At 42.1% G+C, this 26,839-nt stretch overlaps 1 protein-coding gene across 1 annotated transcript; it reads left to right on the forward strand.

Annotated features, from left to right (window-relative positions):
- Window positions 1-1,658: 1,658 nt before the first annotated feature.
- Window positions 1,659-26,543, forward strand: LOC102279762 (antigen WC1.1-like; the record flags this gene model as incomplete). Its single annotated transcript, XM_070370164.1, is given in 8 exon segments — window positions 1,659-1,773; window positions 8,235-8,555; window positions 15,732-16,040; window positions 16,134-16,451; window positions 24,604-24,637; window positions 24,639-24,694; window positions 24,771-25,085; window positions 26,229-26,543. Coding segments are annotated over 8 exon segments (1,741 nt in total), but the record flags the coding sequence as incomplete, so codon positions are not given.
- Between the last annotated feature and the right edge of the window lie 296 nt (window positions 26,544-26,839).

Genomic DNA, 26,839 nt, shown 5'->3' on the forward strand with positions numbered 1-26,839 from the left:
TCTCTGAGCTCTGGTGGGGACTCTGGGGCATTTGTGTCACAGGTGGGTCCTTCCCAAGTTTGTGCTGAAATGATGAGAGTCAGGGTGAGGGGGCCTCACGGTGGGTTTGTGTGGACCAGAAGGTGTATCATGGGAATCTTGAGCCTGAGGGAGTATGAGGAATGAGGGCAGTTTGTTAGTGACCTTGACTTTCGATGGGGGAGCTCTGTCTTGCATCCTTACTGCTCTTCTCTGTCTCTATATGCATCCCTGGGCTACTTTCTGGAGAGCATCTGGGGGCTTCTCTGATCAGTGGGACACAACAAGGCAGCAATGGCCACATTGGACATCAGTCCCTCCTGCTTGGCTCTGTGCCCTCAATCCACCTGGAATTCCATTCTTGCCACCAACTTTCCTCTTGAACTCAGAATGAATGAACCCTCTTCTCTTTTCTCCTTCATTCGCCTCTTCTTTGCCCCTTGCCTGCAGCCACTGTGCAGCAGAATACTTTCTATTTATCCTTCTGTCTGCGGGCAGTTCCCTTAAATAATATTTTGCATCTTCTTTAGTTATGGCTAATAATACAGGTGGGTTCTGAATCCTATCAAACCAAACTCTCCCTTTCCAAAGGCAGAAATCGTGAAGTTTAGAAAATGTTAATCTTTCTAAGCTATATATTTTCTTCTATAGAGCCCCACTCCTATTTTGGAGGGTTAGGGTTGAATGATGACTACTACTTTCTCTTTGTTTCCTGTAACAGCAATCTCTTTCTCTCCTGAAGCATCATTTGTTGACTAGGTGAAAGGGGTATTTCATATAAAATGAAATGCAATAAAGGGAAAGGGATTTAGCATGTGTGAAAATCCCTTATAGGGCTTCCCAGGTGGTTCAGCAATAAAGAACCCCCTGTCAATGCAGGAGACACAGGAGACATGGATTTGATCCTTGGGTCTAGAGGAACCCCTCGAGAAGGAAATGGCAACCCACTCTAGTATTCTTGCTTGGGAAAGCCTATGGACAGAGGAGCCTGGCGGGTTACATCCCAGGGGTCACAAAGAGTAGGACACAACTGAGCATAAATACACCTTCTCCAGGACCCAGTCTCCAGATCATTCTGAGAAGAGAAGAAAGACCAGCAGACTCATCCCCTCAACTTAATGGTTTCCACCTCACCCTCTCCATGGTCACCTGTGAATTTCTGCAGTCCTTGTCCTAATTTTCTTCTGGCCTGACAAATATTCTTGTATTTCAAACCTTCTTCTAGTACTTGGCTTCCATCTTGAGCTCAGTACTTGGAAGACCAGTGCTTGATTCCACTAGAGTTATTGCCTGCGGGCCAATGGATTACACAACTTGCCTCTGAAAAATCTCACAGTCCTTGGGGATCGGCCAGGGTGATCAGAGGAAGGAAAGGTACTCATAGTTTTCTACACCAGCCCTGATTATGGGGCCCGGCTCTCAGGACCATGGAAGCAGGAGGTCAAAGGACCGTGTTGCTCATATAAGGAGATGTTGAAGATGCAGAAGCTCATTGGTGTCTGAGCTGCAGAAAGTGGCAGATGCAGCCTCCGACAGTGCCTGAAATGGTGAGAGGTGTCGCTATTGGCTCTCAGGAGGGAGGGTGTAAGGGGTGGTCTATATAAACCCCGGTCGGCACCCTGATGCCTCCTCACAGGCTGATCCTGCATTTGGGACTGTGACCTTGAGGACGTGGGGTCAGGATGGCTCTGGGCAGACACCTCTCCCTGTGGGGACTCTGTGTCCTCCTCCTCGGCACCGTGGTGGGTGGTCAAGGTAAGAGCTGCCCCTCTGTCCTGGGTCCACAGCAGGGAGTGGATGCCTTGATGAAGGGAAAGGTGTCTGGAGTTGTGGAGCTGCAGTCTTAGTGTTTTTCACCAAAAAGGAAGCACTGTGGCTGTGAATACTGGTCCGTCTCCTGTGGGGGGTCCACTGGTCATAGTGGCAGATTTTACAGAGCAGTGAGGTTTGGTCTGGACCGAGCTGGGTCAGCCTGAGTCCCCTCCGCTGTCTCCATTGTCCTCAGGGAGCTTCTAGGGTCCCAGTGGCTCCCAGTGTGTGCAAGTTCCAGCGACTGACCCCAGCTGGGACTCTGGGCTGTTCCCACATGCTCCACGTGCCTGGTGTGTGAGCACTGCCCCTGGGTCCCCATGTTTCCTGTGTCTGTGCTCCTGTAGGCTCTGTGCTTGTGTTTTTTTTGTGTGTGTGTGTGTGTGTGTGTGTGTGCAGGTGAGGAGTGTGTGAGGGTGTGTGTGTGTGAGGGTATGTGTGTGTGTGTGTGTGTGAGGAGTGTGTGAGGGTGTATGTGTGTGTGAGAGTTTATGTATTTTTGTGTGTGAGGGTGTGAAGTGTGTGTATGTGTGTGTGTGGAGTATGTGAGGAGTGTGTGAGTGGTGTATGAGGGTGTGTGAGGTGTGTGAGGAGTATGTGAGGGTGAGTGAGGGTGTGTGAGGAGTGTTTGAGTAGCATGGGAGATTGTGTGTATTTGTGTGAGAATATGTGTGTGTATGTGGGAGTGTGTGAGGCTGTGTGTGTAAGGGGGATGGAGCCTGTCTGCATGAGAGGAATGGGGCTGCTGAGCATGGATTGAGTCCATTGGCCTGTGAAGCACACAGGGTGTCCACAGGGCTGGGTGTCACGGCCACTCCTTGTAACTGGATCAGAGATAATCGTGCACCTGCCTGCCTCTCTCTGGCTCCCCATCCCCAGGCTCCCCTCTGCTTGTTGACGTGTCTGCCCAGCACTGGGCTCTGTGAGAGGCTCTGTCTGCTGGCCTCGCCTGTTCCCACCAGGTGTCATTAGGGAGCAGAGAAGCCCGCATCCAGGAGAGGGGACCGCTTGTCTGTAGAGATCAGTTGATGCATAGCCTCAGGTGTCTAAGTTCCCAAGTCCCTGCCCCTGGTCCCTGTGACTCATTTTCTGATGTGGGGACCTGGGATGGTCCTTTTCCCTCCCAGGATCTGCTGTGACTCTGTAGGGAGCACTTTCTCTCGTGCCCTCTCCTGTCCCCCCTGGGAGCTGCTTTCCCCTGAGTGAGAGTGGAGTATGTTATCAATCCTTCTTCATGGTCTGCAAGGTTTCTTTGGACAAATATGCTGATCTCCTTATGGGAGTCCTCTTGGGTGACAGAATTTTTTTCTTCTCTTTAGACATTTAGAATTCTCTCTTTGTCTTTGCTTTTGGATAGTTTACTCTGTGTGTCTTGGAGAAGGTTGTTTTGAATTGAAATTTTGGGGTTACTTATTAGCTTCTTGAACTTACATGTCCAGATTTCCCCCAGGTTTTGGAAATTCTCAGTCTTTCTTTCTTTGCTAGGTCTCCTGGCTGCATGCGGGCTTTCTCTAGCTGTCAGTAAGCAGGGGCTGCTCCTCACTGCAGTGCACAGACTTCTCATTGTGGTGGCTTCTCTTGGTGCAGAGCACAGGCTCTAGGTGCACAGGTTTTGGCAGCTGTGGCACACCAGCTTAGTTGCTCTGTGGCATGTGGAGTCTTCCTGGACCAGGGATTGAACTCATGTCCCCTGCATTGGCAGGCGTATTCTTATCCACTTCACCACCACCAAGTCCTCAGCCATTATTTCTTTTCTCCTTCACTTCTCCTGTGACTCCATTCAATACATTGTTTCTTTTTATGGTGTGCATAGTTCCCACTGCTTTCTATATTCTTTTCATTCTCTTTTTGTTCCTCTCTTTGGATACTTTCAACTGATCTTTCTTCTAACTTACTTTTCTTTTTTTTTTTTTTTTCCTTGGTCAAGTTTGTTGTTGAATCTCTGTACTGAATTCTTCAGTTTACTCATTGTATTGTGTTCATGCTAAATCACCTCCATCATGTGTGACTCTTTGTGACCCCATGGACTGTAGCCCACCAGGGTCCTCTGTCCATGGGATTCACCAGGCAAGATTACTGGAGTGGGTTGCTATGTACTCCTTCAGGGGATCTTCCAGACCCAGGGATCGAACATGAGTCTCTTACATCTCCTGCATTGGCAGACGGGTTCTTTACCACTAGCATCACCTGGAAAGCCCATTCATTTATTATTCAGCTTAAAAATATCTGGTTAGTTTTTTTTTAAAAAAGTATATGTCTTTATTGCTCTTATTTTATTTGTATTATTTTCCTGTTATCCATAAATATTTGAATTCTTTTGTAACTCTCTGAGCATCTTTTGAAGTATTATTTTGAATTCTTTGTCAGGCAATTCTTGGATCTCCATTAATTTGAGCTGGTTACAAGAGGTTTACTGTATTCCTTTGGTGTCTTATTCTCTTGTAGATGTCTGCACATTTAAAAAAGCTGTCCCCTCTGCCAGACTCTATGTCCTGATTCAGTAGAGAAAGCCTTTCACTTCTGGGTAGTGGCACACTGGAATGTTCTGCAGGGTGCCAAGTGCAGAGGCATAAGGTGGCACTGGGTCTGGGAGGGCATGAGGCTGTTTGGCTCAGGCTGCTGATGTCCACAGCATTGACAACTGTGTGGTGTTTGGCAAGTGTTGCAGGGGGTCTGCTGTCACTGGAATGGTAGTTAGTGTTCTCAGCAGTGCCTCTGGTTCCAGAGCCTAGGGTCATGACCAGCGGTGGTGGTGGCCAGAGCCAATGGTGTGCACACATTTGGCTTTGGGGGCCTGTTGCAGGTGCCTCTGTCGGGGAGTTGATGGTTGCAGGTGCTCAGGTTGTGGGAAGGCCTAGGAAGGCAGCAAAGGCCAAGACCAACAATGGCTCATTGCTCAAACTCATGTCCATTGAGTTGGTGATGCTATCTAACATCTGATCCTGTGCTGCTCTTCTCCTTGTCCTTCAGTCTTTCCCAGCATCAGGGTCTTTTCCAATGAGTCAGTTCTTTGCATCAGGTGGCCAAAATATTAGAGCTTCAGCTCCAGCATCAGTCTTTTCAATAAATATTCAGGGTGGATTTCCTTTAGGATTGACTGGTTCTATCTCCTCCCTCTCCAAAGAACTCTCAAGAGTCTTCTCAAGCACCACAGTTTGAAAGCATCGATTCTTCAGGGCTCAGCCTTATTTACTGTCCAACTCTCACATCCATTCATGACTACTGGAAACCATCATCTGTGCTGTTATTAATTCTTTCAGGGGTAAAATCTGCTGCATCTGTCTGCAGAGCAGGTCACTGTGAACTGTGATTTCTCCTGCCATGTGGTTGCTATTGGTCCTTTGCTCTTCTTTCTTATGCCTAGCCATCTCTCTAAGACTGGCTCAGCTTTGCAGGTCTGCGTGAAGTGAACCTGAAGCAGGACTTTCATATGGTGCCCCCAAAGGCTAGGGACACTGGTTACTCAGCCTGCTCTTACCCTCCTGGTGAGAGGAACTCTCCTGGCACCCTTGACACTGAGTGATTCTGGTTTGGAGGATGTAATGATGCCTCCAAAATGATAGTATCTTGGCATGGTCAAACTTCTTAGGGTACTCAGATCTTCTGGAGCTGTTTTTGTTACTGATGGCTGTCTAAGTTTGGTCTTTTTTCATAGGATGGAGGCTGCTGTCTCCTACATCAGCATTTTGGTAATGGCACATTTGAGGTCTTTATTCTTTGAGAGAATGGTTTTGAGTGTAGAATTTTAGATTGGCAATTTTATTTTTTTCTTTCAGTAAATCTAAGGCTTCAGTCTACTCTACCCTGACATCTCTTTTTGTTCTTGGGGTTTTAGATGTTAGTATAGATGTTTCTCAATTTTATATACCTAGTCTTTATCTTAGTATTTTTCTTTCTGTCAATTTTCTGCTGTTATTTTCCATTTTAGTAAAAGTAAGCTAGGTATGGTGCAGTAAAAAAAAATACAAAATGTATCCTTATATAACATGTTCTGTTCACTTTGGCAGGACTTCTGCTATGGTAATTCTTCAAGCACTCAGGTTGTTGGATTCTCCACCATTGTATTATATCCCACTGTGATACAAGGCTGCAGTATTCACTGTGGTAGAAAAATATACTGGCTCTTAAATGTTTCTATGTGGAAGTGACATCATTTGTTCTGCCACTTTGTTGAATGAGCCAGATCACATGGTTATGCTTAACTTCAAATAGGCAAGGAAGTATTACTATTTCCACATGCTCATAAAAAGAGAATTTTAAATGTTGTTGAACACTAGTAATGTCTCCATCTATAATGTTCCTACAAATGAACTCCTTTTAATGCAGAAACCAGAGTCATCTTAAAACTTAATTGCTAAAGTGACATTTGATCACTTTTGTCAAATTCCACTTGTTAGATGTGTGTTACTAGGTACATTCGAGTGTGGATTACACAAGGACATGAACACCAGGTGGCAGGAATAGCCAGGACATTTCAGAGCCTGTTACCCCAGCCCTCTGTTCCTGAGCTGGATGAGATGCTCCCTATGGACAGGGAAGGAGAGGGACGATTCCTCCCTGGATCCGGGGCCATGAGCTGTAACTGATGGGGAAGCTGGGCCCTAGTAGCCTTGGGCACATCTACAGGGAGGGCAGCATCCAGAGTCTCTGAAGGCCTGTCCTCGGTGGTGTCCCTGGAGCTGGTTCTACAGGCTCGTGAGAAACACCTGGTGCATCCCTTCCTGCTCCAGGTTCAGTGATGGCACATTGGGAGCTTAGAGTTAGCCACGGTGGGAATGTTTATATCACAGAGGTCAGGAAATACTATATCCCATGCACTTTTTTTTTTCTTTACAGTTATTTATTTATTTATTTTCTCCTGCACACCTCAAGAAACAAGAAAAAGTCAAATAAATAACCTAACTCTACACCTAAAGCAACTAGAAAAGGAAGAAAAATGAACCCCAGGGTTAGTAGAAGGAAAGAAATCTTAAAAATTAGAGCAGAAATAAATGCAAAAGAAACAAAAGAGACCATAGCAAAAATCAACAAAACCAAAAGCTGGTTCTTTGAAAGGATAAATAAAATTGACAAACCATTAGCCAGACTCATCAAGAAACAAAGGGAGAAAAATCAAATCAACAAAATTAGAAACGAAAATGGAGAGATCACAACAGACAACACAGAAATACAAAGGATCATAAGAGACTACTATCAACAATTATATGCCAATAAAATGGACAACGTGGAAGAAATGGACAAATTCTTAGAAAAGTACAACTTTCCAAAACTGGACCAGGAAGAAATAGAAAATCTTAACAGACCCATCACAAGCATGGAAATTGAAACTGTAATCAAAAATCTTCCAGCAAACAAAAGCCCTGGTCCAGACGGCTTCACAGCTGAATTCTACAAAAATTTAGAGAAGAGATGAACACCTATCCTGCTCAAACTCTTCCAGAAAATTGCAGAGGAAGGTAAACTTCCAAACTCATTCTATGAGGCCACCATCACCCTAATCCCAAAACCTGACAAAGATGCCACACAAAAAAAGAAAACTACAGGCCAATATCACTGATGAACATAGATGCAAAAATCCTTAACAAAATTCTAGCAATCAGAATCCAACAACACATTAAAAAGATCATACACCATGATCAAGTGGGCTTTATCCCAGGGATGCAAGGATTCTTCAATATCCGAAAATCAATCAATGTAATACACCACATTAACAAATTGACAAATAAAAACCATATGATTATCTCAATAGATGCAGAGAAAGCCTTTGACAAAATTCAACATCCATTTATGATAAAAACTCTCCAGAAAGCAGGAATAGAAGGAACATACCTCAACATAATAAAAGCTATATATGACAAACCCACAGCAAACATTATCCTCAATGGTGAAAAATTGAAAGCATTTCCTCTAAAGTCAGGAACAAGACAAGGGTGCCCACTTTCACCTTTACTATTCAACATAGTTTTGGAAGTTTTGGCCACAGCAATCAGAGCAGAAAAAGAAATAAAAGGAATCCAAATTGGAAAAGAAGAAGTAAAACTCTCACTATTTGCAGATGACATGATCCTCTACATAGAAAACCCTAAAGAGTCCACCAGAAAATTACTAGAAATAATCAATGACTACAGTAAAGTTGCAGGATATAAAATCAGAAATCCCTTGCATTCCTATACACTAATAATGAGAAAACAGAAAGAGAAATTAAGGAAACAATTCCATTCACCATTGCAATGGAAAGAATAAAATACTTAGGAATATATCTACCTAAAGAAACTAAAGACCTATATATAGAAAACTATAAAACCCATGCACTCTTTTACTCCTCAGAGAGCTTACATTTTAAACATACACCACTACATGGTCTCCTAAAATCTCTCCTGTGTCCTGTGTCTGTGTCTCTCTTGCAGCTCTGGAGCTGAGGTTGAAGGATGGAGCCCATCGCTGTGAGGGGAGAGTGGAAGTGAAGCACCAAGGAGAATGGGGCACAGTGGATGGTTACAGGTGGACATTGAAGGATGCATCTGTAGTGTGCAGACAGCTGGGGTGTGGAGCTGCCATTGGTTTTCCTGGAAAGGCTTATTTTGGGCCAGGACTTGGCCCCATTTGGCTTTTGTATACTTCATGTGAAGGGACAGAGTCAACTGTCAGTGACTGTGAGCATTCTAATATTAAAGACTATCGTAATGATGGCTATAATCATGGTCGGGATGCTGGAGTAGTCTGCTCAGGTAAGTCCTGTCTGGTCTGTGTGGGGATCTCTAGCAGGAAAAGCCTCTGTCTTATTACCAGAATGACTGAGATTATGGATACAGCCTTTAGAGCATACTTGGGTGAAGGATCTTTGTGATGTGTCACAGGAGACAGAGAGGTGAGGTCAAAAGTTTCATACAGATACAGCTTCTGGGTTCGACTTCTGTGATGTAGTCTCATCATGGTAATTGTTCTGTTTTCTTTGATGTAATGGTCACTAGGGTGTGGCTACATGGTGAGGGAGGGGTCATAGAAGAGTTGTGGGCAACAAGGTTTATCATACTCATAGGGTCTAAAAGAGTCACACTCCTCCATGTTGGTATGTGGAGGATGTGACAATAGAAAACGCTCAACCAAGCAATCGTGACCCCAAATGGCATGTGAAGACCCTGCGGACAAGTGACCATACCAGGGGTCAGGGTGCAGTTACACAAGGAAAAGGTGTGAAGGGATTTCACTGGTGCATTTAAATGTCTCTAGGTCACAGTCAGAGGAAGCCAAAGTGGGACTTGTGGCAGAAAACAATCTCATCACACTGGTGCACCTGATCAACAGAGTGGGGAGCTCACATCATCATTTGCAGGGATGTTGAGGGAGCAGGAAAATGCAGTCTTGAAGTTTACAACACAGCAGCTGAAGTGCATCACGTATAAGAGGCAGTGAAGCTAAGAGGACCTGAAGTGACTCCTAAGAAGTGCTCAGTGCTGTCTATGTGTTTGACCTGTGCCAAGGTGGATGCAGTAAAGACAGCAGTGAAACTAGGGTGTGGGTGGGTGGTCACAGTATTTGACAGAGAGGCTTCTAGTTGTTATCATAATTGTGGATTAGATGTCCAGGATATTAATCCCATCAGAGCAGCTGGACTGGAGGAAGATATTGTTGGTTATCACAGTGAGTTTCCTGAAGTAGGGAGCTGGTCTTAGGCAAGAATCACCCCATCTGATGTGATCATGGGACAAGGGAGCCCTGAGGACATCTGCAGTAGGTCTTTAGCAGCCACAGCCAATCAGCTCTTGGGTGTTTATGTTGAGGAAGATCATTGGAAAAGTGATCTTTTCTAATCTCACCTTCAGCAGATCTTTGATGATTCTAGTTGAAGCCCTTAAGAAAACAATTCTTTTCCTTTTTAAAAGGTACTTTATTGAGGTATGACTGACATACAAAACTGCTTGATAAGTATGCATTTGTGAAACCATTACAGCACTATGTCATAAATCTATTCATCTCTTCAAAAAGTTTTCTTCCATTCTCTTTATTATTCTTATTAAAAATAATTATTTTCAAGGTGCTTTTAAATTTTAGTTAGAAACTTTTGCTTTAAGCAAACCTGTTTTCTGGCATCTCAAGTAACCTTTGTCATTGTCACAATGTCCTAATCATGGTTCCAACTGCAGATAAATTTGTGGAAACACTACAGGTGTCTCTACCATATTTTGATAAATCAGCATCTGAATGAAAATGGAGTGTGTGATGTTTGAACTTTCTGTGAAATTAGAACTCCGAATGTTATCATCCTAAGAAGATTGATGTCTTGATATTAATTCCAGTTAAGATACACTTAAAAGTAAAGAATTGGAGAATGCTCTGATATTTAAACACTGCTTGTGGTTTGTACTCCCTGACTACCATTGCTCTAACTTAGGCTCTCACATTTTTATGAATGGTTCCAGGTTCCTTCTGTTTCTCTTTTTGTCACTAGTTCCCTCCCCTTGGTCTGTCTTTTCTGTATTTTCAGACATGTTTTAATGATGAAGTTAAGTGGTGGTGATTTAGTAGAGATAAGATTAGAATAGCTTGTCTTTTCATTATCTTAATCAAAATTGAACTCTTGGAGTTTCTTCTGCTTAATCTTAGGAGTCAGGTATGGAAGAGAAATTTCAGCCTCAGTAGTGGATTGTTGGAAGTGGAGTACTGTGTTTAGGAGAAATCTAGAGTAGAAACAATGACTAGAGAAGACTGTAGAGAAGCTTGTTTGAAATAAGGAGGAGATTTCAATGAGGGGCTAAACAAATTGAGAAGGACTGTGGTGCAAGTGTTCCAAGTTGCTTCAGTCCTGTCCTACTCTTTGTGACACCATGGACCCTAGTCCACCAGGCTCCTCTGTCCATGGGATTCTCCAGGTAAGAATACTGGAGTGGGTTGCCATTTCCTTCTCCAGGGGATCATCTTCACCCAGGGATCAAACCTGGGTCTCCTGCATTGCAGGCAGAGTCTTGATTATCTTCTGAGCCACCAGGTACTACAGTACTGAAGTGTAAAATGGTGAGGGGATGAAGATGCAAGGATTGCAGGAGGGGAAGGTTGGAAAGATGCAGGTCAACTCGTACATTCACCACAGCCTCTGTGTTGCATTTCCTTCCTGCCCTCATTCTCTCCCTCCCTCTCTTCCTTTATCCTGTTGTGGGAGTCATTTCTGAGCTCCGTGGAAGTGCTAGCATTTGTAGCTGGCAGTTTTCTTAGAGGAAAGTTTTTATAATATGGATTCTGTTTATTTAACAAATATAAGTTTACTCATATTTTTCTCTTTTTTTGTATCAGATTTTGGTGAGTTGTGTTTCACAAGTAATGCGTTTTCAAGGACTAGGCCCACTTTACAAAAAATTTTCAAATTAGAATAACACTGGTTCATATCTCTTATCTTTAAATGTTGGGAAGATCTATAATGATATTCCTCCTTTTGTTACTGGTGTTGTTAATTTGTGTTCCTTCTTTTCTCTTAATTGGTTTTGCTAGAAGATTATCCGTGTTAATGTTCTTTTTAAGAGAATCACTAATGGACCCTATTGATTTTTTTGATTTGTATTTGCTTTCTACTTAATTGATTTCTGTACTCAGTTTTCACTCCTCTTTTTCAGTTATGATTTTCTGTGATAGCTCAGCTGGTAAACAGTCTGCCTGCAATGCAGGAGACCCCTGTTTGATTCCTGGGTCAGGAAGATCCCCTGGAGAAGGGATAGGCTAACCACTCCAGTTTTCTTGGGCTTCCCTTGTGGCTCAGCGGGTAAAGAATCTGCCTGCAACACGGGGCACCTGGGTTCAATCCCTGGGTTGGGAAGATCCCCTGGAGAAGGGAAAGGCTACCCACTCCAGTATTCTGGCTTGGAGAGTTCCATGGACTGTATAGACCACGAGGTCATAGAGTCAGACACGACTGAGCGACTTTCACTTTCCAGTTATGATTGTTGTTGCTTTTGTAGATTCTTGAGTCTTGGATCACTTTCTTCTGTTTCTATGTTTATTCTAATGTAGGTATCAAGGAAGCATCAAGGTTCTAAATTTTCTTCCAAGCATCATTTTATTTTTAAGCCACCAGATTTGCTAGTATATAATTTCTTTTGTATTTTATTACCATAAAATGTTTCTTTTTTTCTGAATGTATTCTTTGTCTTATAGTCTGACTTTGTATGATATTAATATAGACACTGTATACAGCCTTCTCTGATTTGTGTTTGCATAGTATATAATTTTTTACCTTTTTAATATGTTTCTGTGTTTATATTCAAACACATATGTATTTATAGGCAGTATATTGTTTTGTCTTATTTTATCTGGTCTGATCATCTTGTTTTTTATTTGGAGTACTTAAATTATTTACCTTTAATGTAATTATTGATATAATTGTGTTTAAGTGTACTTGCCTGCTATTTGTTATATCTTTGTTCCTATTTTAATCTTTGAGTATATTATTTTATCTTAAAACTCTATTGGCTTATTAATCATATCAGATTTTTAGGTGATAATAATGTTGATTTTTTTTAATTTTAAAATAATTTTTATTTATTTTTGGCTGTGCTGGGTCTTCATTGCTGCATAGATTTTTCTCTAGCTGTGGAGATCAGAGGCTACTCTCTAGTTGCAGTGCACGAGGTCCTCACTGCGGTGGCCTCTCTTGCTGTGGAGCAAGGCTCTATGGTGCTCAAGCTTCAGTAGTCGTGGCTCCTGGGCTCTAGAGCACAGGCTCACTAATTGTGGTGCATGGGCTTAGTTGCTCCGTGGTATGTGGGATTTTCCTAGACCTGGGATCAAAACTGCATCTCCTGCATTGGCAGATGGATTGTTCGCCACTGAACCACTGGGGAAGCCCATGTTGAATTACTAATCTTTAATTACATTCTACCTTGAAATGATGTTATGTCACAACATGCAATGTCAGTCACTATACTTTTCTTCCACTTTGGTCATTGGTGCTGTCATTGTCATACATTCTACTTATAAATTTATTATGAATCTTGTAGTTTGTTGCTAATATTTTTGCTTTAAATCTTCTAACAGAGAATCAACATTTAGCACAGACTCTATACCTTTGAGTGGATCCATGTTTTCATCTGCTGTCATGTCCCTTTAGCTTGAAGAACTTTCTGAGGCAGTTTTGTGTAGTGTGTGTCTGGTGGCCTCCAATTCTATCATTTTTCATTTATCTGAAGTCATCTTAATTTTCATTCAGTTTTGAAAAGTATTTTTATAGGTGATTCAATTCTAGAGTAACAAATGCCCAACCCCAATACTTTAAATATGTTTTTACATTGTCATCTGACTTTCACTGCCTCCAACAAAAAGTCAGTAAATAATACTTATCCTTTTGTTCTGCTGTATATAGTTTGTCAAATTTCCCTGGCTGCTCTTAAGATATTTTTGTTTGTTTGTTTGTTTACCACTGAATTTCAGTATTTACATTGTCATGTTTTCTGAGAATGATTTCATTACTTTGTTCAGGGTTTGTTTAGCTTTTTGAATCAGTGGATTTATAGTTTTCAGTAAATTTGGAAAAGATTTCATTTATCTTTTCTTAATATTTTTCAGCACAGCCCTTATTCTGAATCTCCAAATACACATATTTTATATATTTTTATATTATCCTACATGCCATGGAGTTTCCATTCATATTTTTCTGCCTTTTTACTCTCTTTGGTTCAGTTTAGATAGTCTCTACTGCTGTGTTTTACTTCCCAGTTCTTCTATTCTGCAATGTCTAGTCTCTTGTGTAATTAATCCAAATAATTGTTCATTCCAATACTATATTTTTTCAGTTTTAGAAGTCTCATTTGTTTATTTTTCCTAGTTTTCCTCCCTGTTTATTTTGATTGTTTATTAAGCATATTGATATTAGTGGTTTAAAGATATCTTCAGCCAATTCAATCATTTCTGTAATTTCTGAAGTTGATTTAAATGATTATTTTTTTAAAATGTGTTATGGGTTACATTTTTCCCCTTTGGAAATTCTAATAATTTTCTGGTTGGATGTTGGGCATCACTAAGCAGTCCTTTACCAGTAAGAACTTTAGAAATAAATAATCAGAACACATCTAAAAATCAGGGAATTGTACTTGATGAATCAAATAAAGTTTTTTCATTGGGTTATTTTCATTCTGTTCAAAATGTGTTCCTCTGATGACCAAATGATGAACTTTTATTTTTAATAAAAAAAAAACAAACTTTTATTTTTCTCTCCTTTAGTTTTAAAACTTCCTTGATCCCACCTTGCCTGCCGTATGCTCCACCCACACCCTACTTCTACAGCAGTAGCTATCCTTTCTGATTTTCTTTTCCATTCATTTGTGTCTTTTAAAATTGTGTTTGCTTGTCTGAAGTGGGAGAAATGAAAAAGGATAGCAGCTTAAGTGGTAGATGGGAGGAGCAGAGGGTGATGTAATATGCTAACAACCTATTCAACAAGTGTTTCCCACAAATATTTACATATTTTGCCTGTACTGAGGCTTTTTCAACTTGGAACTCTCCAAATGATGGCTTGTTTGCTCACTTCCTCCTCCTTCTCCTTCTTCTTCCTCCTTTTAGAATTGTAAACCATTCAACATGCCATCTTCTTTTAGAATTGTAAAACATGCATGAAAGAAATTAAAGACAATATAATCAATGGAAAGTCATTCTGTGCTTCTGGGCTGGAAGAAGTAATATTGTTAAAATGCCTGTACTTGTCAAAGTGATCTACAGATTTAATGCAATTCCTATCTAAATCCCAATGGCATTCTTAATAGAAATAGAGAAAACAGTCTTAAAATAGAAGAGTGTGGTTTAATTTTTATATATTCATGAATTTCCTGTTTCCTTATTACTATTGAGTTTTATTTCCATTCCATTATGGTCATGAAAGATATTATTTTAATATTTTTGAATTTGTTAAGACTTATTTGTAACCTAGCCTGGAGAATATTTCATTTGTGCTTGAGAAGAATGCATATTGTTCTGTTGTTAGAATTAGTACAATGATAGTATTAAAATCAATTAGCATTTTCTATGAGTCCTGTTTCAGAAGAAAAACCTTTAATAGGAGATGATCTGGAAACTCAGCTGTCTGGTAAGGTCCCACTGAGAACACACACTCTACCAGGTCCTTTGACAAATCCTAGGATTTCAAGCGAGGTGGCCGGGACTCTCTCTCTGTGACTCTCTGAGTTTTCTTAACTCATCTTCTTTCCCACTAAGGTCACTGAAGAAATTAATGGAATTTTTGCCATTGAAAAGACAAGATGTGATGACATAAACACGAATTAGTAATAGTGTCCATATTTCTTCTCTGGAGGCGTCACCCATCTACAGGTTGGCATCCCCTCATGGATCCAGCCTCAAGACTTTCCCTCACCTAAGTCACTTGAGGACTAGCTCCTGGGAGAGAAAACTGATCAGAATATTAGCCCCACAAGTTCCAGGAAAGCTTTCTAAGCTTGTCTGGATGCTAGGTCTCTCATATCATAGCCCATGTTTCTCTGGGTGGGTTCCGTTCTGCATATCTCTACTTTCAAGTGCTGGCATATTACACATTATCCTTGGATCTGTAGGTATTAGGCTGCTAAATGAGAAATTCACTTCTTCAACCAATGCTAAAAGATGTGTTTCCAGTATTCAGCCATTCCAATGATCTGAATTGGGCTCTGTAGTTTCTAGGCTCCTAGACCGAGGAATTCAGATTTCTAACCAGTCTCAAAGTGTATGTTCTTAGGATTCAGCCACTCCAAACTGACCTTGTAATCCTCCTGAATTTCTGTTTAGAAACCTGCTCAAGAAAATTCAATTATGACACTAACTATCAAAGACTCTCTACATGCTCCACTTCTAAAAAGAAAAACTTTCACACCATGGCCTGTAATGTGCAGTTTCAAGTCAGTACCATGAACACTGGTTTTGTTGTTTCCTCTTAGGATTTGTGCGTCTGGCTGGAGGGGATGGACCCTGCTCAGGGCGAGTAGAAGTGCATTCTGGAGAAGCTTGGATCCCAGTGTCTGATGGGAACTTCACACTTGCCACTGCCCAGATCATCTGTGCAGAGCTGGGTTGTGGCAAGGCTGTGTCTGTCCTGGGACATGAGCTCTTCAGAGAGTCCAGTGCCCAGGTCTGGGCTGAAGAGTTCAGGTGTGAGGGGGAGGAGCCTGAGCTCTGGGTCTGCCCCAGAGTGCCCTGTCCAGGGGGCACTTGTCACCACAGTGGAGCTGCTCAGGTTGTCTGTTCAGGTGAGATGCAGGTCAGGCCTTTCACCTCTGTGAACACCCTATTCAGGTGAGAAAGTCATGTGATTTTGCTGAAACTCTGTCTTCTTCTACCAGCATACTCAGAAGTCCGGCTCATGACAAATGGCTCCTCTCAGTGTGAGGGGCAGGTGGAGATGAACATTTCTGGACGATGGAGAGCGCTCTGTGCCTCCCACTGGAGTCTGGCCAATGCCAATGTTATCTGTCGTCAGCTCGGCTGTGGAGTTGCCATCTCCACCCCTGGAGGACCACACTTGGTGGAAGGAGGTGATCAGATCCTAACAGCCCGATTTCACTGCTCAGGGGCTGAGTCCTTCCTGTGGAGTTGTCCTGTGACTGCCCTGGGTGGTCCTGACTGTTCCCATGGCAACACAGCCTCTGTGATCTGCTCAGGTAAGAGAGAGGAAAGGGCTACTGGTACTCAGGATGCTCCTGGAGTGAAATGTCCCCAAGAGCAGAGAGTGAGGGAAAATGGACTTCAAAGTCAGATATTTCATGGTGAAATATGGATCTTCTCATTGTTCCTTCATTTTTCAGGCCAGGGCAAGAAGTGTGAAGGGGAATAATATATTTTTAAGCAACATTGTTGCTTACTTATAATCATAGAAAACAGTGTAGGAGCAGTAAGTATAGACCTCAGTATGAACCCCAACCCAGAGCAACAGAGAGAATGTCCCCAGCACCACAGTCACTGTCGTCCCTCTCTGGACAGGGAAAAGCACTTACTGAACTTCTACTAACGTAGAAAGTTTTATCAATTTTTGAACTTTATATAAAATGATGCAGTATGATGCATCTTTTGTATCTAATTTCTTTAGACTCAAAATTATGTTTGGGATTCACTCATGATGTTGTATATTGTAGCACTTTTTTTTTTTTTATTACTGTAGAGTATGACTTTGAATGATCACATGGCCATGTACTGATCAATTCTACTGACAGTTTAAATCTGAGTTGTTTCCAGTTCTTGACTATTATAAATATGATATTACAACTTACCATGACAATGTCTTTGGATGCAAATATGTGTTACTTACTTTCCATGTTTAACCCTTGGTCTTTTATTTTCTTTTTCTTAATCAAATGGTGTCCTTTGATGAACTCATTTCTTAATCTTATGGAAATTTATTTTATTTTATTTTTTTTCCTATTATATTTATTTTTTTTATAGCCTTTAAAAATGACTTTGATTATATGGCCAAGATCATAAAAACATTCTCCAAGAGCGTCTTATGGAAATTTTATTATTTTCTCTTGCATATAATTGTGCATTCCTTCTGGGATTGATATCGGTGTAAGAAGAGGGTCAGGTTTCATATGGACATCCAATTAACTCAGTCTTTTTCTGAAAAGATTCTTTTCCCCACTTTAGTGCCGCCTTTGTCATAAGCAGAAGGGCAAGTATGTCTGTCCTTTTAAGACTCTCTATTCTGTTCCATGTTATCATTTGTCTATCCTTGCACCATTACTGCATTTTCTTAATTATCATAACTTTGTCATTGTTGTTGTTCAATCGCTAAGTCATGTGTGACTCTTTGTGACCCATGAACTACAGCTCACCAGGCTTCCGTGTCCTTTACTATCTCCCAGAGTTTCAATGGAGAAGGCAATGGCAACCCACTCCAGTACTCTTGCCTGGAAAATCCTATGGACGGAGGAGCCTGGTAGGCTGCAGTCCATGGGATAAGACTAAAGATTCTGTTCCATGAGTGACATTTCACTTTCACTTTTCACTTTCATGCATTGAGAAGGAAATCATAAATCCACTCCAGTGTTCTTGCCTGGGGAATCCCAGGGATGGGGAGCCTGGTGGGCTGCCATCTATGGGGTTGCACAGAGTTGGACATGACTGAAGCGACTTAGCAGCAGCAGGAGCAGAGTTTCAAACTTTGTAGTTAGTCTTAATAACTTTAATTTACAAGAGTTACTTTATATTAACTCCTCTAACTTTGTTGCTTTTCTTACCAACTGTGATGGTCATTCTTGGTTGCTTGTATTTTGTATCAATTTAGAAATCAGCTTGTCATTTTTGCCAAAAGAAAAGCTTAAGGGTACTTTCACTGGGATTACATTTAAAAATTTGAGAGGAGACAAAGAAATTTGAGGATGATTGACATTGACAATGTTGAGTTTTCCAAATCATTGACATAATACATCCCTCCATTCAGTTAGATCTTGAATTTTTCTCAGAGATTTTGCCCATCTTCTACTAGGATTTCTCCTAGGTATTTTATTTTTGATGTCATGAGTATTTTTGTGAAAGTGTCCTGGCAATGAATTCTCTTTGAGTTGTTTTCATCTTTTAATTTTTAAAATTTTGATGTCATTTGAGACATTAAAATGTTGGGAAAGTTATATAAAAATTCCTTTATGACCTTTACCTGGGTTTCTAAATGTTAGTATCAATATTTCCCTTTAATCTCTGTGTGTGTGTGAGTGTCTTTCCTTCTGATTCCCCTTCTGCCCCATTTCTTCCTGAATATGTAAAATCTTTCTGAATTAAGTTGAAGCCATGATGTTCCTTTACCCTTAGGACACTTCTGGGAATTTCCTTACAGAACCAGAGTTCAGTCAAGTCTTTAAATGACTTCAGCCCCAGGTGACATCTAATTGCAGCACTGAAAGACCCCACTGGAAGACTGCCAAACTGAGTCTTTTTCTGATTAATGACCCAAAGTCATAAGCAAAATGAAGTATATATTCTTTTTCTTCAGCTAAAAGTTAAGGAAAAACTTTTTCATGTTGATCAAATTGCTAACATCTGTTGAATCACAGAAAAAGCAAGAGAGTTCCAGAAAAACATCTACTTCTGCTTTATTGACCATGCCAAACCTTTGACTGTGTGGATCATGACAAACTGTGGAAAATTCTGAAAGAGATGGGAATACCAGACCACCTGACCTGCCTCCTGTATGCAGATCAAGAAGCAATAGTTAGAACTGGACATGGAAAAAGAGACTGGTTCCAAACTGGGAAAGGTGTATGTCAAGGCTGTATGTTGTCACCCTGCTTATTTAACTTATACGCAGAGTGCATCATGTGAACTGCTGGGCTGGATGAAGCACAAGCTGGAATCAAGATTGCCAGGAGAAATATCAATAACCTCAGATATGCTGATGACACCACCTTTATGGCAGAAAGCAAAGAGGAGCTGAAGAGCCTCTTGATGAAAGTGAAAGAATAGAGTGAAAAAGCTGGCTTAAAACTCAACATTCAAAAAACTAAGATCAAGGCATCCAGTCCCATCACTTCATGGCAAATAGATGGGGAAATAATGGAAACAGTGACAGACTTTATTTTCTTGGGCTCCAAAGTCACTGTAGATGGTGACTGCAGCCATGAAATTAAAAGACATCTGCTCCTTGGAAGAAAAGCTACGACAAACCTAGACAGAATATTAAAAAGCAGAGACATTATTTTGCTGACAATTGTCCATTTAGTCAAATCTATGGCTTTTCCAGTAGTCATGTATGGATGTAAGAGTTGGACCATAAAGAAGACTGAGCTCTGAAGAATTGATGCTTTTGAACTGTGGTGTTGGAGAAGACTGTTCAGAGTCCCCTGGACTGCAAGGAGATCAAACTATTGGATCCTAATGGAAATCAGTCCTGAATATTCATTGGAAGGACTGATTCTGAAGCTGAAGCTGCAATACTTTGGCCACCTGATGAGAAGAATTGACTCATTGGAAAAGACCCTGATGCTGTAAGATTGAGGGTGGGAGAAGAAAGGGATGACAGAGGATGAGATGGTTGGATGGCATCACCGACTTGATGGACATGAGTTTGAGCAAGCTCCAGGAGTTGGTGATGGACAGGGAAGTCTGGCGAGGTGCAGCCAATGGGGTCACAAAGAGTTGGACATGACTGAGTGACTGAACTGAACTGGGCTAAATTTTGGGGGAAAATCTTCTATACAACAATGTCACCAGAACTCTTATCATGTGACCTGAATTTCTACATTGAAGACTATCCTCTGATCTTGCACTGTGATGTTTCCACCTTATGCTGAGCTAGTGCATGACTACTATTATTCTTTAGTTCTTAATTTCAGCTAACACATTTTTCAGCTCTAGAAGTACTTCACTTTTGTTATTATTTCTCTGCAAAGATACACATTTTGTCTATTATTTCCATAAACACTTTAATCGTGGCTATTTAAATTCTCTGTCAGGTAAATCTAGCAGGTGAAAAATCTGGGAAATTCTTTCCAATGTCTCCTTTTTCCTTTCTGTTTTTCATGAGATCTATTTTATTTAAGTGTTTGTTTTAAAGTTAGACATTGAAGAAATTGTAGAAATCCTTCAGAAAGAATTTTGTTTTGCTTTTACTTATGGATAGATTTGGCCTTCCTTGGTGACTCAGATGGTAAAAAATCTGCCTGCAATGTGGGAGACCTGGGTTTGATCCCTGGATTGGGAAGATCCCCTGGAGGAGGGCATGGCAAGCCACTCCAGTATTCTTGCTTGAAAAATCCTATGGGCAGAGGAGCCTGGTGGGCTATAGTCCATGGGGGTCACAAACAGTCTGACATGACTGAGCGACTAAGCACAGCACAGGGATAGATTTAGGGATACAACAACTTATTTAACTCATTCTTATAGCAACACTTGGGTTAAAACAAAAATTGTGATACTGTCAGAAGCAGAACTCTCCACAGAGAAGGTGAACAATAAGAGTATGATAACTTTACTGCTGGGTCACCGCTTTCATAGCAAACATCCTCTTCCAACAACACAAGAGAAGACTCTACACATGGACATCACCAGATGGTCAACACCGAAATCAGATTGATTATATTCTTTGCAGCCAAAGATGGAAAAGCTCTATACAGGCAGCAAAAACAAGACTGGGAGCTGACTGTAGCTCAGATCATGAACTCCTTATTGCCAAATTCAGACTTAAATTGAAGAAAGTGGGGAAAACCACTAGACCATTCATGTATGATCTAAATCAAGTCCCTTATGACTATACAGTGGAAGTGAGAAGTAGATTTAAGGGACTAGATCTGATAGACAGAGTGCCTGATGAACTATGGACAGAGGTTCATGACATTGCACAGGAGACAGAAATCAAGACCATCCCCAAGAAGAAATGCAAAAAAGCAAAATGGCTGTCTGAGGAGGCCTTCCAAATAGGTGTGAAAAGAAGGGAAGCAAAAAGCAAAGGAGAAAAGAAAAATATACCCATTTGAATGCAGGGTTCCAAAGAATAGCAAGGAGATAAGAAAGCCTTTCTCAGTGATCAATGCAAAGAAATAGAGGAAAACAACAGAATTGGAAAGACTAGAGATCTCTTCAAGAAAATTAGAGATACCAAGGGAACATTTTATGCAAAGATGGGGTCAATAAAGGATAGAAATGGTATGGACCTAACAGAAGCAGAAGATATTAAGAAGAGGTGGCAAGAATACATAGGACTGTACAAAAAAGATCTTCACAACCTGAATAATTGCCGAGGTCCAGCCCCGGCTGATCCAGGGTATTCGAAGGAGAGACGGCCTAGGTGACTATTCAAATGTTAATTAGAGATATAAGAGTAATAGAATGAGGATAGCTCAGTAGGAAAATTCAGTGGAGAAAAGAGGCTGAGTAGCTTGGTTTACGTGGAAAATCAGTATAACCTGTGACACCAGGTTAGCTCTGACCATGGAGGCCGCAGGCACCCTCTCGAATAGCGGAAGGTGCCCCACCTTAGACACCTTCTTGAGTGGGTCTTAGAAGCCCAGGCAGATAAATGGTCGCAGAGGATATCCACGTTCCAGACGGAGACTTCAGCCAGAAGTTAAAGGGAAGAATGACATGGGGAGACCATGCGTTGGTGAGCAAGGCCCGTAGCTTTATTTTTAACAGGGGCTTATATACCCTAAGTTACACATAGAGGATAATAGGGGATGCAAAGTCAGTAGTTTTTGATCCTTATCAAAAACCGAGGTTTCTTTCCTGCAAATTTATTATATACAAATGGTTTAGGTGATTTACATCATCTTCTGGCCAGAAGGCCTATTAACATTTTATGACTCTTGACAAGGACTTATCAACAAAGACTTATTTTCTCTAAGAGTAATTATTTTAAGGTTTGGCGCCATCTTCCGAAGATAAAATTGCATTCCTATAGGGCAGATGTGTAATGGGTTTACAACAAAGGAAAGAATTTATTACCTTAAGGGTCTAAAGTTACTAACACCAAGGCCATTACTTATTTTTTCTACGTACCAACTGTATTAATTAATACACATTCAAGGATACAATTCAGGGGATGTGGAAACTCTGCAACAAGCATTGGCTCATCAATGAAATCCTTTACTAGTTTATTCTGACAGTTTCTAACTCTCTGAGAGGTTCTAAACTATTTGAATATCTTAAGCTTCCTGTGCCTCTCGAGGCTGGGAACTGTAAACAATCGTATACATAGCTGTAGGAGTAGGAGGTAAATGAGTTAGAGAGCCATCTGAGGGGTTTGATTTAAACACTCTAATTGCCCAGGAACTTTATTAATTGGAGCTGAAAAACTCTTTGACAGCGAGATGGTGGTGGGGACAGCCCCAGTAAAGTCAGAGGTGAGAGCACAAAGCAATAAAGTAGGCAGACTCTGGTTTTTGGTGGGTAGATGCTCGAGAATATCCTGGGGACTCCTGAGGCTCATGCAAGCCTCCTTCCTCATGACCTTTGTCATGAGTGGAATGCCTCACCAGCTCCCGGCAGATAATGATGATGGTGTGATCACTCACACTCACCTAGAGCCAGACATCCTGGAATGTGAAGTCAAGTGGGCATTAGGAAGCATCACTACTAACAAAGCTAGTGGAGGTGATGGAATTCCAGATGAGCTCTTTCAAATCTGAAAGATGATGCTGTGAAAGTGCTGCATGCCATATGTCAGCAAATTTGGAAAACTCAGCAGTGTCCACAGGACTGGAAAAGGTCACTTTTCATTCCAATCCCAAAGAATGCTCAAACTACTGCACAATTGCACTCATCTCACATGCTAGGAAAGTAATGCTCAAAATTGTCCAAGCCAGGCTTCAGCAATATGTGATCCATGAACTTCCAGATGTTCAAGCTGGTTTTAGAAAAGGCAGAGGAACCAGAGATCAAATTGCCAACATCTGTTGGATCATCAAAAAAGCAAGAGAGTTCCAGAAAAACATTTATTTTTGCTTTATTGACTATGCCAAAGCCTTTGACTGTGTGGATCACAATAAACTCTGGAAAATTCTGAAAGAGATGGGAATACCAGACCACCTGATCTGCCTCTTGAGAAACCTGTATGCATGTCATAAAGCAACAGTTAGAACTGGACATGGAACAACAGACTGGTTCCAAATAGGAAAAGGAGTACATCAAGGCTGTATATTGTCATCCTGTTTATTTAACTTATATGCAGAGTACATCATGAGAAATGCTGGGTTGGATGAAGCACAAGCTGGAATCAAGATTGCTGGGAGAAATATCAATAACCTCAGATATGCAGATGACACCACCCTTATGGCAGAAAGTGAAGAAGAACTGAAAAGCCTCTTGATGAAGGTGAAAGAGGAGAGTGAAAAAGTTGGCTTAAAGCTCAACATTCAGAAAATGACGATCATGGCATCTGGCGCCATCACTTTGTGGGAAATAGATGGGGAAACAGTGGAAGAAGTGGCTGACTTTATTTTTTTGGGCTCCAAAATCACTGCAGATGGTGACTGCAGCCAAGAACTTAAAAGACGCTTACTCCTTGGAAGGAAAGTTATGACCAACCTAGACAGCATATTAAAAAGCAGAGACAATACTTTGTCAACAAAGTTCCATCTAGTCAGAAGCTATGGTTTTTCCAGTAGTCATGTATGGATATGAGAGTTGGACTATAAAGAAAGCTGAGCACCAAAGAATTGATGCTTTGAACTGTGGTGTTGGAGAAGACTCTCGAGAGTCCCTTGGACTGCAAGGAGATCCAACCAGTCCATCTTAGAAGAGATCAGTCCTGGGTGTTCATTGGAAGGACTGATGAAGCTGAAACTCCCAGTACTTTGGCTACCTGATGTGAAGAACTCTATCATGTGAAAAGGCCCTGATGCTGGGAAAGAGTGATGGCAGGAGGAGAAGGGGAGGATAGAGGATGAGATGGTTGGATGGTATCATCGACTGGATGGACATGGGTTTGGGTGGACTCCGGGAGTTGGTGATGGACAAGGAGGCCTTGCGTGCTGCAGTTCATGGGGTTGCAAAGAGTCAGACACGACTGAGTGAATGAACTGAAGTGAACTGAATACAGCTTTCATATAAGCTCCATTAGGAGGGATTGGGGCAGGAGGAGAAGGGGATGACAGAGGATGAGATGGCTGGATGGCATCACCGACTCAATGGACGTGAGTCTGAGTGAACTCCAGGAGTTGGTGATGGACAGGGAGGCCTGGCCTGCTGCAATTCATGGGGTCTCAAAGAGTCGGACACGACTGAGTGACTGAACTAACTAACTAACTAACTAACCAGGTCATTATTTCCCTTAATTCAGTTTCCTGTTCTTCAACCCTTCCAGACTTCTGATCATTGTTGTTTCTTCAGGAAACCAGATCCAGGTGCTTCCCAGTGCAACGACTCCTGTCTCAACCTGCAGGCTCTGCGGCCTCAGAGGAGAGCGCCCCCTACTGCTCAGGTGAGGGTCCCACAGGACAGAAGACCCTTCTCATTCCCCAGGTCGACGCCCCATTGTCCCATTTCTCTCTCCTCAGACAGCAGGCAGCTCCGCCTGGTGGACGGGGGCGGTCCCTGCGCCGGGAGAGTGGAGATCCTTGACCAGGGCTCCTGGGGCACCATCTGTGATGACGGCTGGGACCTGGACGATGCCCGCGTGGTGTGCAGGCAGCTGGGCTGTGGAGAAGCCCTCAATGCCACGGGGTCTGCTCACTTCGGGGCAGGATCAGGGCCCATCTGGCTGGACAACTTGAACTGCACAGGAAAGGAGTCCCACGTGTGGAGGTGCCCTTCCCGGGGCTGGGGGCAGCACAACTGCAGACACAAGCAGGACGCGGGGGTCATCTGCTCAGGTCTGCGCTGCACACTGTCCACAGGCTGGGGAGGGGTGGGGCCCTGGAGGACGGGGGTCTGAGCCCTGAGGGAGAGATGCTCAAAGGACCAGAGAAGGAGGCTTCCTCCCATGGAGCCTGTCTTTCCAGCAGACGTGAAGACGAGGTGCTTTCACTTCCTCCTGCAGCAGCTGAGATTCTGGTCCTTTCTTCTCAGCAGTGTTTCCTGGCAGAGCCTTTTTTTACAGTTTTTCTTGAAAGCAGGGCTCTCTCCAGTTACATACAAAAAATTTAAACCCACGGTACTAGTTTCCGTTTGCTTCAGTAACAATTTTAAATTAGTGGGTTAAAACAACATATATTTATTTCCTTTGGGGGAGAATCTATTTCTTGTCTTTTCAATGTTCTAGATTAAAAAAAAAAAAAAGAAAGTCACATAATCGTGTCTGACTCTTTGCGATCCCATGGACTGTATCCTGCCCTGCCCCTCTGTCCATGGAATTCTCAAGCTTCTAGAAACTGTCTACATCCCTTGGTTCACAGCCTCCTTCATCCATTATCAGACCAGAAATGCTGCAGGCCTCCAGATATTAGCCAGAGTCACATTTCTCTCTTTAGGCAGAGCTAAGAAATGTATTCCATGTTTAAGGATAGTGGGTCTAAGGATGTGCTCAGACTGGGCTCACATTGTTCATACAATATTCTAGCTTAATCTCACCATCCCAAGGTCCTTATCTTAATCACATCTGTAAATCCCTTTTGTCAGGTATGGTAACATATTCACAGGTTGCAGAGCCTGGGATGTAGACATTTTGGGTTAATTATTCTGCCTATCTCCCTAATATCCACATCACATCCCTTAACATACTCTTCAAAGATTTTGTTAGGAAGCAGAATTCAGCTGCCCCTCCCTGACTAGTGCCCACACAGTTTGGTCTTCCTCTCAGTTCATATCCACTACACCATTGTGGTAGAAATAGAAAGACAGACACAAATGGACAAAGTCAGTTAAAAGGGAGGTGATGTCAGTCTTGTCATCTAGTGGGTATCTCTTGAACAAGGTCAGAGATGAATGTTTATTATTTCTAGAAGAAAGGAAAACCTAGAACATGCAGCAAAATGGGTGTTTTCACTGTGTCCTGTCTCCTCCCCTTTCAACCTTAGAGTTCCTGGCCCTCAGGATGGTGAGTGAGGACCAGCAGTGTGCTGGGTGGCTGGAAGTTTTCTACAATGGGACCTGGGGCAGTGTCTGCCGCAGCCCCATGGAAGACATCACTGTGTCCATGATCTGCAGACAGCTTGGCTGTGGGGACAGTGGAACCCTCAACTCTTCTGTTGCTCTTAGAGAAGGTTTTAGGCCACAGTGGGTGGATGGAATCCAGTGTCGGAAAACTGACACCTCTCTCTGGCAGTGTCCTTCTGACCCTTGGAATTACAACTCATGCTCTCCAAAGGAGGAAGCCTATATCTGGTGTGCAGGTGATTTACTGTCTGTTTCTGTGTGTCTGTCCCAACCCTGTAGGATGCAGTGAGATTTGATATTTTAAAATCTAAGTGATGAGTTTAATTTGGGTCCACAAAATGACATTAAGTGAAAATGTTAGTGTCCAACTCAGTTGTGTCTGACTCTTTGTGTCTGCATGGACTATAGCCTGCCAGGCTCCTCTGTCCATGGAATTCTCCAGGCAAGAATACTGGAATGGGTTTCCATTCCCTTCTCCAGGGGATCATCCCAACCTAGGTATCACAATTGAGTCTCCCACACTGCAGTCAGA

This window comes from Bos mutus, chromosome 5 (genome assembly GCF_027580195.1).
Source record: "Bos mutus isolate GX-2022 chromosome 5, NWIPB_WYAK_1.1, whole genome shotgun sequence".
Taxonomy (NCBI): domain Eukaryota; kingdom Metazoa; phylum Chordata; class Mammalia; order Artiodactyla; family Bovidae; genus Bos; species Bos mutus.